This window comes from Acanthaster planci, linkage group LG13 (genome assembly GCF_054643075.1).
Source record: "Acanthaster planci isolate LZ-2023a linkage group LG13, COTS_SCS, whole genome shotgun sequence".
NCBI classification, from domain to species: Eukaryota; Metazoa; Echinodermata; class Asteroidea; order Valvatida; family Acanthasteridae; genus Acanthaster; species Acanthaster planci.
In genome coordinates this window covers 15,026,045-15,041,729 of record NC_141789.1, presented here as the reverse complement: position 1 = coordinate 15,041,729, position 15,685 = coordinate 15,026,045, and the positions used below count along the sequence as shown (strand labels likewise).

General features: G+C 38.3%; 1 protein-coding gene across 1 annotated transcript in view; it reads left to right on the top strand.

Moving 5' to 3' along the window:
* Positions 1-15,685, top strand: part of LOC110973786 (fucose mutarotase-like) — a 33,076-nt gene that overhangs the window by 7,365 nt on the left and 10,026 nt on the right. Inside the window, exons 2-4 of the mRNA XM_022224878.2 lie at positions 4,583-4,651; positions 5,534-5,604; positions 14,712-14,813. Of these exons, the coding sequence (XP_022080570.2) occupies positions 4,583-4,651; positions 5,534-5,604; positions 14,712-14,813 (242 nt within the window). The remainder of the gene's footprint in view (positions 1-4,582; positions 4,652-5,533; positions 5,605-14,711; positions 14,814-15,685) is intronic.

Genomic DNA, 15,685 nt, shown 5'->3' with positions numbered 1-15,685 from the left:
GTAGATATATGTACATGTACATACATGAATTAACCCCAACAGTCCCAAATCCTCCAATTTCAATACGATTTTACATACACCCTTGGGGTTAGTTTAAAGTGCATGTTAAAGCAAAGCAACAGTGAACTAAAGTGAATATGTCATAAGTTTTTTAACCATTTAAAAATAGATGTGCTGGTTGGAAAATGGTATGATCTCTTCAGAGAATGATAGTGGGTTTTGGTCTGGTTTTGTCTTTCTAAAAAGGTTTTAATTTTTTCTCAGTGTGACTTGCATGTTCTTGCTTAAGGGAGTTGTCCAAATAGAATTTAAAACTCCCATTCAGTGCTGTTACTGTGTCAGTTTTAGACTGAATTGATTTATTTTATTTCTTTATTCACCACATCCAACAGTGGAAGAACCGCCACTTACAGGAATGGTATCAATTAACAAAAGTATTAAAAAGACTACATGTATTTACAATGAGAGTGTTAATGAGGGAGTATCCCTTATTGCCATAACGAGCCCATTTTTGGATCAATGGGAAAAATTCCAGCCAACATCCTCTTCATTGTTGCGGTACTTGTAAGCAAGTTAGGATGGGTTCTCAAATACATGTACACAGTGTGGTTTGTTGGGTAAAGATAACACTTACATGTACTTTTCACCCATGTTTACATTGTGACATCCAGATTCTGCTATCACACTGTGCCCATATGTTTATTTGGCGTAGGAAGAAACAAACTGCATGAAGGAAAGCCTTGGTCGGTTTACTGATTCCTTCGTGTTGACTAACTTGCACTTTAGACAAGCCAGTACTACACAGATGCTCCATTTGAAAGCAATTTGACATTACAAGTATGATCACTCATGGCAAAATGTGAAGTGCAGCTTTGTTACTTTGTGTTTAACATTTACATCGACGTTTGCATCTGAATAAAATTTAAATAAACTCATCAATTCCTCCTTTTACTCCTCATAAGGCTGGGATTGTAAAAGGTATATTGTAAACATTTTGCAGAAAAATTTGTCTGCATTGACTTTTTACAGACTTGAGATTCTCAAAACGAAGTGAGAGACTTGATTTGAGAGGTTTTTGACCTTCCTGAGTGTGCCTGTCAACCACTAAGGGCCAGACCCAGGTTTGTTTGCTGTGGGCTGGTTGCATAGAGAAGCAAGTGTGTGAACCACGAGTCAAATGTTTGCACAGCCATAGTAAAGCTGTTTTTATTTGAATCCAACACCTGCTAAGTGCATGCACATTAAATGTCATAAATGGATTAAGAACATGTATTGTCAGGTGAATTGTTGCTTATTTTGTCAGTTTGTGTAATGGAATGCTTTTTGAAGGTTTTTAATTCTACCTACATGCTTTGTATCCAGAGCTCCTCCAAAGAAATACATGTACATGTAACTATACAAACATTACATGTGCAGTTTTTGCCATCAAAACTGTTAAGAAAAGGCTCACTTTTGCAAGTGCAATGTTATGCTGTCTTCTTTGCATTTTTCACTTCGCTCTTCTATGAAAGCATTACTGATAGAAAATTCAGACGTTGACTGTCCCATTGCCAACAGCCTAGGCAGTAAACCAGTTGATTGAAGTTGAGCATCTGACATCTTGAGTTTCACCAACTGTTTTGGTTGATTTGAGTGATTTGAGTCATTAGACAAATTGCTAGAGTCTACCAGCAACTGGTTGGCTTGATCCAGCTGGAAATGGTTATTCTGAAGGAAATGGTATAGCCATTACTAAATGCCTGATGGGGTCTGTATATTGTGCACTTGCAGGGGATGTTTTGAAATGTGATGGTGGGAGGTGATGAAAGGGGAAATCACAAGCCCAATGAGGTACAGGTTGTAGGAGGATGTGGTTTATTGGAAATTAAGGTGACTTGTGATGTTACAGCTTTCAGTCAAGTTCTGTGCATGGTATTCATGTTGTTTTTCGAGTGGTTCCATCTCTGGATTTCTCATCTTGTTAAATTGTTAAGCTGAGTGTTGGAGGAGAGTGAATTCAAGGGGGTGACCAGGACAGATTTGGAGTGGGTGGAAAAATTAGACTAGCAGAGGTATAATGTTAATGTTCAAATAGAATGCCAACATCTGCATTTTTATTTGTGATACTCCTTTGAGCAATCACATGTACTTCCCCCACTCTAGACCTTTCTGACCCTTTGCAGCTTTCCTCTCCATGTATTACCTCCTTGCCCTGTGTGAGTAGATTGATTTACATGTACATTTGTAATCTCTATCCCTGTTATGGATCTCTAGCCTTAAGCTCAGATAATTGACTAATAGTGATACCCCCCCCCTCCAAAAATCTTGCAGATGACAAAAAGCATGCGTATGCAGCTCTCATGAAACCCATTTTATGACCGCAATACCTTCTGGCTGTAATTTATCAAGTGTTCACAAGTCTTGCTGAAAAAGGATGTTGGAAAGATGACAACACGAAAATATTATAATACCAGTGGGCTTTGATGATCAAGATTTGTGGAGCTATTGAAAGGAAAGTGGCTTGCCACCGATCCATTGCATGCAATCTCTTTCCAGTGAAGTCTGCAGGAAACAGTTATGTCAGAGAAAATATTACCACCAAACTGGATTTCCTGGCACAGAATCTCGTTCCTGTGTATAGTGACATCCTGTAATTTGCCTGTGGTGCATAGGTTTGTTTGGAATCAAACTTTTTGTTGAAATGGAAACCACAGATGTGTGGTACATCATGTAACATTGTGTAATGATTGGCTGTGAGACTGGAAATAAGGAAATGGATCCACAACTGGTGTCTAAGTCCGTGTGGGGGAGGGGGGCATGCCCACCTGTCCTGACTGATTGCCATGGTGACCAAGGATTTTTGACATGATTAATTGATTACTTGTACAAGTATATGGAAACAATGTGGGCGTTTGATTGTTGAGAGATGAAGGGGAAAAGGAGGAAAAATTAATTTTTCTTTATAGGTAATGGGGATGCCAGGTGACACTGAGAGAACTAGCCGAGTGCTCGCTGTCAAAACAACAGCTGTAACAACATGTTTTTAACAAGTGTGTCAAATCTGAGCAATAAGAAAAACAGCTTATTGGTCCATTCATTTCCAAGTCATTGTCAGGCAGTACATATGGACCATTTTCTTTTCAGTTTTTTTGGATAAATTCAAGACAAAACAATGAAATTAATTGGTAGAAATAATTGCTTGTTTTAATTTTATATTAAAAGCAAAAGGCGGGGTGGAGAATACATACAGAAGGAAAGTAAACTGACAGTAATGCCCTGAAATACATGTACATGTAAGTGCTGATGAAGTATGACTCAGCACTTTGTAACAAATTTATCAAATTTGTTGATTTTATAATCTTTCTTCAGGTTTATAGGTTTTAGATACATTGCATTCCCAGAACATTGTTTGAGCCTACATGTATGTGTGTTTGGAATTAAAAATGCAAACATTTAAATATTTATTACATCCACTAACAAAATTGATTTTTCCCACCAACTTTCTGTCTGACAAATGGTAGTGATTCAAACGTTGATGTCCCTGGTCCAGCATACCTCTGTCATTTGCCTTGTGGCAGTGTCTCCTTAAGCCCTAACAACCATTACAAGATATGTCACAATGTCTTTCTTTTCTTAACCCTTTGTGTGGCACTGTTTGCTGATCCTCCAATTATGGTTCCTTTTGTGCCCTCTGCGTCACCTTTCTTTTTCCATTGTCCCCAACCTTTTCACCTAGTGGTGTATTTTCCATTCAAGGAGCTATAAGACACATAATGGGTCTACTGTTCTCCAAACAAATCTACTTGTTTGTCTTAGTGTGTGTGTGTTCCCCTGTCCACAGGAAGTCACCTCCTTTTTATTTTATGATGAATCAGTTTCTCTTTTTTTGTATTTGACAAGGGCAGTATTAGGGATGAGGTAACCACAAATATGTAGCTGAGCTGGACAGGAAGAAATACTTCTTGGTGGCCAAATTTCTTGTCAGCTGAGGTAGTAATTTATGAGGGGACTGACCAGCATCCTGAAGAACTTCTCGAAGAAGTACATGTTAGAAGTTACTTGGTGGGGATGGCTTCCAGGGCCTGCTTGATTAGATTTTGTTCTCTGTACAATTTGTCCGATTTATGGAAGGGAAGGTGGAATTCTGGACAGATTGTTGTTGGTTTATGCATGTACTCCTTATTCCTCCAACTTCAATTTGATTTGACACAATCCCAGGAATCGGTTGGGATTCTTTAAAATGTGTACATGTATGTAGTATCACAGAGCAAGGACACATGGTAGGCATTTACCGCATTCAGGGGACAAGTTCTTTTGTTAGGGAAATTTGAACCAAGTTGTGGGAACATCTCTGACAACGTTTTCGGTCCCCACAAAATAGGTGAAATGTCGAGTGTATGTCCCCACGACGACGGTGCGGAAGTGACTGTATGTGTGCACCTGTACATGTTCGTCACAAATCATGCTTAGTTGTCATGTTTCAGCAGGATTTATCGAGGGTAAACTAGAAATGCTTTCATTGTCACATTGTGAAGCATTTATGCCAGTAACTGCAAAATAGGTGATAGATCATGCGTTTTGGTTTTTCTTTTCTTTTCAATAGTTCTGGCTGATGCAAATTTTCCCTCAAGTTCAATCTGCGGTGCTGGACCAAAAGAAATAAGGGCAGATGGTATGTGGTAAACAGTCATTTTTTAAATTACGCCTTTTAACAAGCATTCTTATTTTGTTTATATCTGTTATCAGAACACATGTAGTAGAAAGCTGGCTCAGTTTTAGTACACGCGGTTAACACTGCTGTTGTTGTCAAGTACCCGCACTTGTTGAGTACCAATTTCACTGCCAAATATTGAACTGGCTATGAGGAAACCAAGCTGCAGACAACATGGGCATGGGAGGTAACTACAATAAGGGAAGATTATAAAGAAATGTAAGACTGCAGACACTCGCAGTTTTGCAAAAATTATGTTTTAAGGAGCAGAATACCTGAAAAGTACACAGCCAAGCACTCCCCAAGTACAGTATTCGTACATATGTCATGAAAAGTAAAATTTTATTAAACAGTGATGATCTGAAGCCATCATTTTATTTTGCAATCTTTCCTTTGTACATTTACGGTCCAGTGTCCATGTTCCACAGCACCACGATTTTATTCATTCTTAAAATTATGTAGGGAATGTAGTTTAATAAATTTTACATACAAATTAACTTGAATTAAAAAAAAACCTTGGAAATTGCTACTGCTATTGCCATGCTGTACCTTTCAATTTAAACTGTGCTTCACAGAGAAAGTAAAAGAACCTGCTTCATAGAAAAAGTTGAAAAAGAAAACTCCCCAGTTTTTGGAATGTTTATCGTGATTCTCTGGTATGGTATTAGTTATTCCATTTTGTAAATAATTACTGTATGTCTTGATTGCCAGGGTTTGGGGAAATTTGTATTCTATTTTGTGAAATCTGTTGGTGGGGTATTTCCTTCATTGTGAGGTGTCCTGTGTCTATGAGCTTTCCCTAAAAATGATAATGCTCCTGTTTTGATGGTTTCCTTTTTCCAGGTCATGGAATTCCAGAACTTTTGGAGGCAATTTTGCAGTTACTGCCCCTTGATGCATTTGTACCATCACCAGTAAGCAAATATAAATTAATAAAAATGAAAATAATTTTCTATATTTACCTTAAGATTTCTGGCTCTACATTTACACCTTTGGCAATTTGAAACTGAATTTAAATTGATTGCAAGTACTCTCCTAATCTGGGAATTGTTTGAAATATGGAAAAAATATGAATACCTCTTTAAGTTTCTGCTTCTCATACTGTATGAAGAGAAGAGAAATAAGGAAACTGTCATAATATAACTCTTCACTTAATTGAATTACCCTTCAGTTCTTAAAATGTAGACAGCAGTTTTTTAAATTTCTTGTTCCTCTATCCACTTGTTCATGAACGTTCGTTTTTTAAAGGGGGCATTTGTAGGGGCTCCAACTACCATGCCGATACAGTCAAATCTTGCAATGGTCCTCTTATCATGCGATTAAACAAATGTCTTGAGTACCTGTTCGATTTTGCATTCATTGTAGTTCCTTATCTTTGTAAATCTCACACAGTATTGTAAGAGTACTAAGAAATTGATGCGCCATGAAGAGATTGACTGCATGTGCTCCATGATAGAAGAACTTTTTAATTGAAGTAACTTATGCAATGATCACAAAAACTTACTAAACTGCACTTCCTGCATTATTAACAGGTAACATCAAATATTAAAAGACTCGAAAGAAAAGTAGAGAAGGCTTAGAATTACAATCGTGCAACCATTCAATTGGCCACGCTTATTTTAAAAGACGACCACCCCAGGGTCACTCAGCATGGTAGCAATTGTTCACAGCCCTTCGGAAAGTCTGTCTTTTTTCTCCTATATTCTATTTCTAGAAAGGGACTTCCTACTCTGTATTTTGTGTCTGTGTGTGTGGGGGGGGGATTGAAGGAGACTAATCAACAGTGTTGGGCATTGATGTATCTTGCACTATTTATCAAACCCACAAAGTGGGCCTGACAAGGTACTTCTTTGTTATCTTTGTCCCTGCCAGCGCGTGGTCTCTTTGAGGCTCTATCTCAGCATTCTGAAAGAAATGTGCCTTAACCTCTCAAAAAAGAGGGTACTAACTGTGAAAAGTACACATGCATTACACTTGTACGTATTTAAAAGGTGAATGAACAGGACTGGAGTCATTTGGTGGGTTCGGTAGTTCCTCGGCTAAACTGAAACTCAGAAAGGTGAAAGTTTAGCGGTCATAAAGCGCTTGAATGAGTGCCTGAGTGGTTCCCCATTTACTGCGGGTAATTAGGTTTCAATTTGGCAGTGAGACCCCAAGTCCCTGACTGGCATTCACACAGTCCTACATGACTATTTCATATCCAGACCAGGAGTGAAGAGAACCGGGTGTTCTTCCTCATCACCTCTGGCCCACCCTGGTTACCCAGTAGGTATAAACTTAGCATCGGCGGTTCCGGGCAATTTCTTGTTGTCATCATGGTTCACTCCACACTGTCTCAGGGAGTTCAACCTGACTTTTTTGCCTGCCTTATACATTATAAATTGTCTGCCCCTGTCTGAACAGTCTCACAAGTGAGGCCCGTGCCAGTTACCCGCCCCCGTCCATTAACAAACCCTGGTTTTGTTTTCAACAAAGGAGTAATACGGCAACACTGGGAAGTATTGTAGGCCGGTCTAGCTCAAGAATTTTGAATGTGTTGAAGCTGATTAGTGTGAATATCAATTAAGCTATATAGAAGATAGCTGTAATAATCCAACTGGCTAGAAATTAAAGAATGAATAAGTGTTTAAATCTTTTCTGATATCTCAGTACCCGTAGCTTGAAACTGTTTTCCAAGTATTTCCAGTACTCTGCCTGGACAAGTATTTCCCAATATATCTAATATTGCGTAAAAACAAATGTTGTAGTACAATGACAAGTCTTTATGATAGTCATAGTCCTGGCTGCATCAAACTAGGCTCCGAGATTCCTGACAAGAGAAATGGGAAAGTATCACAGATGATCTGAGGGGAATTCAACAAAAGTGTAAAAATTGGGCACTTAAGTAAGGTGAAAAACACGGAAAATGACGAAAATGGATCCCAAGAAAAAATAAAGTGAATTTCAAAAAAAGGTTTTTCTGTCTAGAAGTAATAAACTTTTTTGATCATAAGAGTTACTAGTCTTTCATTTGGCATCAAAGTTATTTGAAGGTAAACCTGGCAAAATTGTGAAAATTAGACACAAAGTTAGCTTTAAAAAATGATCATTTTTCATAATTATCCTCTGTCGAAAAATTGCCGTTTTCCACTTCTTTGATTAATTTCCGGAGATCTTTCTTATCAGAAGCTATTATATATCATGATTTGATAGAATCTTGGCAATTTATTCACACACGAGGTCTTCAAGGGAAATGGGACAAATCCCTAACCGATATGGGTCATCTACTGGAATATTAGTTTTCTGGCCGACAATCATATGTTACACAAATTAAATGCACCCACAGTCTATGGGGACCGAACGTATGTGATACATACATGTTAATCAGAAGATAAAATATCATTTTGAACGTACCCATGTTAACAGAATTAATCCTTAACATCTTTCACAGATAAGTAAGGTCTACTTGAATTTTATTTACACAAAATGGAATTATCTTTTGAACCTAAGTAATCAATGGTGGGCATACTCACAATTACAGACTCTGAATTCCAAGAGATAAACTTCTCTAATGTATGAGATTTTAAATGTACCCAGTTTTGATATAAAATGGGTACACAGATCCAAAACACCCCTAAACACGCACCCGTCATAAGTGCATCTGTATTGGTTTTAGGGCATCATACGTGTACATGTACATCCATGGGTTCCAACTTTTTGAGGATTTCACTTGAAATGAAGTGCTAGGTCAGTGAGAGGAAGTCAATATTATTGATAAAGGGAGTCCAGCCTGATCAGTGTGGTTTGCAATTATCTGGTCTGGTATGTGACAAAGGAAATAGCTGCATATTTGTTAGCTCCTCCCCCTCTTTCTCCCCCCCCCTCCATGAAAACCACGAGTCGCTGGATGGGAGAACTTCATAGTGCTAGCAATAACTTTCCAATGACGTACTGCTGCACTGTCAGATATGTTAGTATCTTACATGTGTAGAGTAGCGTTGGAAATAGACAAGACATAATTATTGCACGTTTGTCCTGACCTCCCAGAGACTGGAATTTGTTCGTTTGAAAGTGGGACTTGCATGCTTGACATACCTGACGCTTTTGTCTGCAAACAGGTTTGTCACGTGATATTTTTATGGTGTCTACATTTAGACTTTGTTGTCCCATTGCGGCATGCTTACAGTCTAAAATTTGCCTTTCAGAGCTGCTTTGTGCAAAACTTATCTTAGTACCAAAAATATTGTGAAAAGAGACTTGAAGAAAGCAGATTTTAAGTCAAAAAGTCACTTGACAGATTATTTGCTCTTAAGCAGCTTCATCAAAAGGACAATTCAAAGGTAGAATTGTAACAGTTTCAATCTCCAGAGGAGAGGAACGTGTTAGGAACTATTAAGATTACTGTGTCATCTGCCCGACTTGTCTCAAACACTTGTTTGTGCATGTTCATATATAAATAGGCTTTTAAAATTGCACCACTGTGATACAAAATCACCACCTATGTGGATCACCACTTGTGTCCTAAACAAGCCAGCCTGCTTCTTAAAACTCCAGAATTCCCTGCATACCAGTTGCTCCACATACTACCTTGTCTAAGTAATTACTTCCGATATACCCCCTTATTGCATTTAGTTATTGTCAAAAGGACTCTTTCCCTGTTTGATTGATGGCATAATATGATCAATGTTGTTTCGTTTAGCAGGTGGTACAAAATATTCTGGGGTGGAATGACCTGGGGTTTTTTTGGGGGGGGGCCTGGAAGTTAAAATGGTCAAAGGCATCGCTGCTTATCACTTGGTGCCAACAGAAGGGGTAAATTATAGAGGGAGGGAAATTTATTTGAACAGTGGTTTGTATCAATATATGCGCATGTACAGGTGTAGTACTAAATATTTGGTGGGTATTTTTATGGCTGAGATCTGCTCCATCTAAAGTTGGAAAGTCAAACCTCAAATTAGTCCATCTAAGAAATGTTTCTAATGCATCATCCACCTCAATCCATCATTTGGACACAAGTCGAAGTGCCTTTTAAGTGTAAATGAAGTCACTGAATTATTTAGTATTTTCTGTATCTCTGTATCTGTCGATGAAGGAGGAGACTTGAGGAAGAGTCGGGTTTTGGAGAACATCTCTAACAACAAGCATGGGTCTTGCATTTTCTAAACAATTTGTACACGTAGAACAAATATAGAGTGTTTTACTGTTATTTACGTGTGCTGTGCTGATGAACCGCTTTCATGCGCGCTCATGTGACCTAGGATGACCTTGATCGGCCTTGTATCACGTTCACCCTCAAGTTCAGTCGTTGTTTATAGTTCGTTCATCTTTTGCACCTGTAATTCAATCGGGATTGAGGAAACAGTTGAACACAAAACAAAACTGTGATCTTCTGCCACCTCTGCGTAGCCCATTCAGGAAACGAACTTCACACGCTAACATCTTTTATGAGAACATGCACAGTTTTTCTGTATCATGTGCATTAAAAAATGTGAGAAACTTTGAAGTTGAAGAAGATGGCAGTTAAATAGTGTAGCATAATGTTGTCCAGTTGTCCAATTTTGTATGTAACACCTATTTTCTTATATTTGTGATTTGTATTCATTGCATTTATTATTAAACTAGTTTGAGAACTGGTACATGTAGTCCAAATTCATTTTAATTCAATTTTTAATGATCAAAACTTGCCTTTATCAGAAGAAGAAACATCATGCACGAAAGCTTTTATGATGTGATGGAAAGTTTGAAATCAGTACCCCTTATATTGTACCAGTAGCCTACATAGTACAGAGCGGACAAGAAAAGCCCAACCCACGTGTTGACCCCAACGGAATTCGAACCCAGGTCAACAAGAAGAGGGTAAGGTAATGGAATGTCACGCCACAACCTCATGCCTGATGTCTCAACTAAGACTGCCATTGGTTGGGATTCCTAATGGATGATGTCAAATGTTCTCACTGAGGCTCCCACTCTAAGAAGTTGGACTACAAAAGAAAATTTGGCAAGCCAGGTGGATGAATCCTTTATGTCAACCATGTACAGATTTAGGATTTAATTTGTGCCAAATCACCCTCTAAAATGATCAAGGTCACATAATGCAAAGTGACGGATTGGAATGTTGTAAAGATATTGACCATGCATTCTACTATATTGCCTACCTTTTGTACCTACCCTTATAGAATAGTCATGTAAATAACAGGGCTAGTTATTATTTTTATGTTAAATTGTTTTGCTTCCTCATCTTTTTATCTTTTAATGGCTAATTTGTCTCTTTTTCTCATGTTGGAAAATACACCCAGTTATTCTTGCATCATTTGGGAACAGGCGCCTAAACTTAAGACAATATGAAAAGGCATAGAGACCTGTTGAACATGTTCAACTCAGCATGGTTGAGGAGTGTGTTTTGATTCAGTTTTTAGTGGTTTTTAGTGGCCTACAATGTAAGGTAAAATCTGAGGAAAACATCTAGGTGTGTTGCTGGTCTTCGTCAGAGCAAAATGCCCCAAATAGCGTATTATAATCTTTTGTGTATTTATTGTGTGTTCCATCAAACTTTCTTAGTTTCCTTTGTTGACCTGGGGTGCGGGGAATACCAAAAAGTTCTTTTGGACGTGAAAATTAGTAAAGACGCCTGAGGCTTTGGGAATTGGATGTCACCATATACCCTGCCACCCACACAGTGCTTGACAATAAATTAAAAACTTGCCATGCGCTATACAGAACCTTATTGTTCTCTTCCTACTGAATATAGTTATAAGGAAAAGATTTTGCAAGTGTTCTTAAATGGCCTCTGCCCACGTGATTTTCTTTTGTGTATCTTTGGAGCCACTGCTCAAAATGGCTGAATTCCACTAATATTGTGAGCCCTTTATATTTGGCATTTCTTTTGTATCAGTACTATTATGGGTTGGGCATTGCTTGATGAGTCGGATGTTTTGAAGCCTTGACACTTTTTATTCCTTGCCGCTTGAGCTGGCAGAAGTTATTTAAGAGAGTTCGAGTACTTTTGCTAAATTCTTGCTTCTAGTTCAGAATACTGTGCTCTAAACTATGCATCCACCTTTCTGTTAACAACTTGGGATAAGTGTACTAATATCCGTGCATAAGATGGTTGATTAAGTCCTAATCATTTTATATGAGAGAAGATTTGCACTTTACAAAGATTTCTGTTTACAAAATAGTCGTGAACAAGTAATCAGTGAATAAGCTTGAACTTTGTCTCAAATGCTGTTGTGCAATCAGTTCAGCTGTTTTTGAGATTCAGGGAAATATTGGAAGATTTTTATTAAATAAAAATTTTCAAAATATTAAAAATGCCAGGCAATTTGAGCTAATTGTACATGTAGAAAGAATTATTATACCAAACTTTTGTTCATGTTTGTCTTTCCAGATTCTGCCCTATGGACATTGTCAGGTACTTGTTATCACAAACTGAAACTGTTAATCTGCAGAAAACAAGCTTTTAAATATAGACAAAGACAACAGAGCAGACAAAGACATCAGTGCTGCACTTGCAGTGGAAGGGAGGGGAACATCCCCCCTTACTTTTTCAATCTTGGGTTAACCCCCTCCACTTTGGGCAGGCCCTTTAATAGCTGATGCCAGATGGTCTCATAAATGCCCCCCCCCTTAAAAAACATTTTGCCATTTTTACGTTGCTGATGTTCTCTGATGTGGTATCCATGCAAATTTTATGTACACATGTACATGTACATGGCTGCTGTCAGAATATGACTACATGTACATGTTCCTGATTTGTGCATCGGTAAGAGGGGAGGTATTGTGTGATTACAGGATTTTTGATACATCTGTAAGAAAGAAGACAAGGTCAGGGTAAGGTCAAGGCTGCTAAGAAAAATGGGAAAGCTGGGGAGTATCCCTACTCTCTACCAGAATGGGTAGCAGGGCATCATGTATCATAACACTTAAAAAAAAATTGAAAGGAATTTTTCGTGCAGATTATTCTGAAGAGCTGTATATTATACGTGACCTTTGTACTAGGGTTGTCAGTTTTGGAGGGACTTCACAATCGCAACTCCACTCTGTTGTCTCTATTTACACTCCTCGTATTTGCAGTTTTAACTGCGCTTTGTACAACTTGGCATTTTGCCAGCTTGTGCACGAGACTGCCTGTGCCACAAGAGGACAGGTGGTTCCATTGATTGCTGGACCACGCCTTATGATCATACTCCACCATTTTTTTTATGAATGGAGAGAGAGAGGTGAAAAAAAACGTCCAATCATTTGTGCTCCATCTGCATTCAGCTTATGCTAGATCTCATCTCGCCCCCCTCCGTATTTGAGATGTGACCTCCAGTTTGTTAAAAGCAGACATCATAACTGTGTTGGTGTCGCCAGTTGCTAACCACCAAAGATATTTGTCCGGAAGCCATGGTGTTAGCACGCCCCTTCAAACTAAAGTTCCCTAGGGTGATTTATTCATGGGTTTGCTTTTTGCAGACAGTTAATCGTTCAATGGATAAATGATAGGGGGAATTGTATAAGGGGCTCTGGATAAATACCATTTGTCCACAGCTCTGTGTAATTGGGTCTTGGGAGTCAGTGTTGCCCCTATTATTAAAACGGAAGTGATTTCGTGTTTTTTATGTCCTGCACTTGTAGAGTTTTAACCATGGTCGATTAATTAGTCATGAAAAGAAGGCTGTGTTACCCAGCTATACAATGAGAAGGTCTGTGATGACGTGCAAAGGGAGGGGGGTGTCAGTCTAAAAATGAAAGTACCCTACTGTCTCTTTCCTAGTCTTTTTATGTTGGGCACTTTGTAAACAGAGAGGAATGATGTTCAAAGAGGACAGCGCCCAGGGAAAGTAAAAGTTTACTTAGAGGGTTTACACATTGTTGCTGTATGAATAAATCCACCCATCTGGCTTCTCAGCCCACCTCAAGGCAGTTTATCTAATCTCTTTCTTTTTTTTAACTGATTGCACAAAGATTTCTCAAGTAGAGAACCCATATAATTGACTGTGCTTTGTTGTAGAGATCACAAAAAACAAAAGGGTCTAGTGTTTAATTTTTCTTTTTCTTTCTCCACTGTCAGTGTGTGTGTCAGTCTGTGTCACGGGGTATTGGCTGAAGTCCTATATGTGTACATGCACCGCCCAACAGCCATGGTTACAGTAACAATATTTGACATTCCTTGATTCTCTGCCTATAGCATTTTCGTTTTGTTCACTCGAGGATTTGTGCTTCCACATGATTTTTCAGTTTTTCCTGCTCTTGCCAGTTGTGAATAAGTGAGATATCAGGGAAAGCTAAAGGAACCGTGATGGTTGCATTGTTCAGAATATGATAGATAATAAAAAAAATACTTGACAGGTTGTTTTTTATTGCATGTTCATTTTTTGCTCCTTGTAAAAAAGGTTTCAAAAGCTTTTGCTGTGTTTTGACACTATTCCAAAGCTGCATTGTTGCCACCTGCATTTACTGGTATGTACATTTTTTAACAAAGAGTTTTTCCCCTGACCTTAAATAACATAATAAGAAAAATAACCCACGTGGTGGGAATTTGTTTTTTGTTTGTTTGTTTGTTTTGTATTTCCCCTCACCATGGTAGTGTGAGTGCCTTGTGAGAGTTTCTTGTTTATTTCCTAGCTCAGCAAGTCTGTTGAGTTTTACTTATTTTCTATAATGAGCAGACAATGTTTTGGCAAACCTTTTAGGAGGCAAATGTACCTGCACATAAATAACAACACATGTAACTTCTTGTTTTCTTATGGAACCCCCTGCCCCCCCCAGAAAAATTGCACTCAGTTGGAAAATGTATTTTTATTGGAAAACAGTGATACATATATGCAATATGTGGATGATTAAGTATATACATGTACACTGTAAATTAGCATGATTTAGAACAAACTCCAAGCACAAGTCACTGTAAATGTAGAATGTTTAACAAGGGGAATTGATCTTTCCTGAAAGTTACCATCTTTTAATTTTCAGAAAGATCTCTCACGTCTTCCCAGGAAGCCATGGTTAGGAAAGTCATTTGTCCATTGAATTTCTTATGTCTGTCTATTGAAACTCTCAGGCTATGGTGATGGAGCTGGTTGATGAACATAAGAAAGCAAAGCTACCAACACCAGTGTGGGATAAATTCCAAGCACTCCTGGATGCAGCAGAAGGCAAAACAGTAAGCCAAACATTTCTGTAACTCTGCATAAGTTAGGCATGTTCCTGCACGAGTGTTCTTTTGAAATGACGATCGATTCACCCTCTTTGTTGTAAAAAAGCTTTCAAGTATGTAGATCGGTTGATTCATCACATTTGCTTGAAATGATTTCTCTTGTTGCATTCCAGACAGAATCAGTTGTAGCCTATGCAGATACTTTGTGATGTCGTTATGTTCTCTAAAAATGGCTTTCCTGTGTGCATCCATTTTTATTACAAGGATTAGGGAAATTTTTACGTGCATAATTGACATTCTTGAGCTTGTTTCGAAGTGACTTAACAGAAGAAGTTATATTCTTCCCCGATTAGGACTGGCTCAGTAGGCCTGCTGTTTGGCAATTTGAAGTCAGTTTGAAAAGTACTTAATAAAACATTAGAACATGTGTTCATTGTAGCAAGTTCTTAGAAACATGGAGCCTTGGATGCACCATTTTGTACAAGAAACATTATGTCAACATCACGGACACTCATGTATGTTTAAGCCTAAATTCTGCGTTGCTGATGGCATACAAGATGTTGAGACATAGACAGTCATGGAAGAACCATTGCATGATGCCGTTCTACCAAATATTGAAACAAAATGGCATCCAAAACACGTAACACTTGCGTACATTACTGGAGTTTTGCATCATACATAAGTACAAAAACGTGTACGAGCTGTCTATCAAGTATGCATACCAGACTTTGCCCTCATTCGTTTAATTATTTCAATCATAATGAAAAGTCTTTGTATCATTTCATTGTTGTCTTACCCATGTGTTGACTCTTAAAATATGTGTCCAACTGTGACTTTGCCACATTTGGCAACTTCCTGGTGAATTCTTACCTACAGGT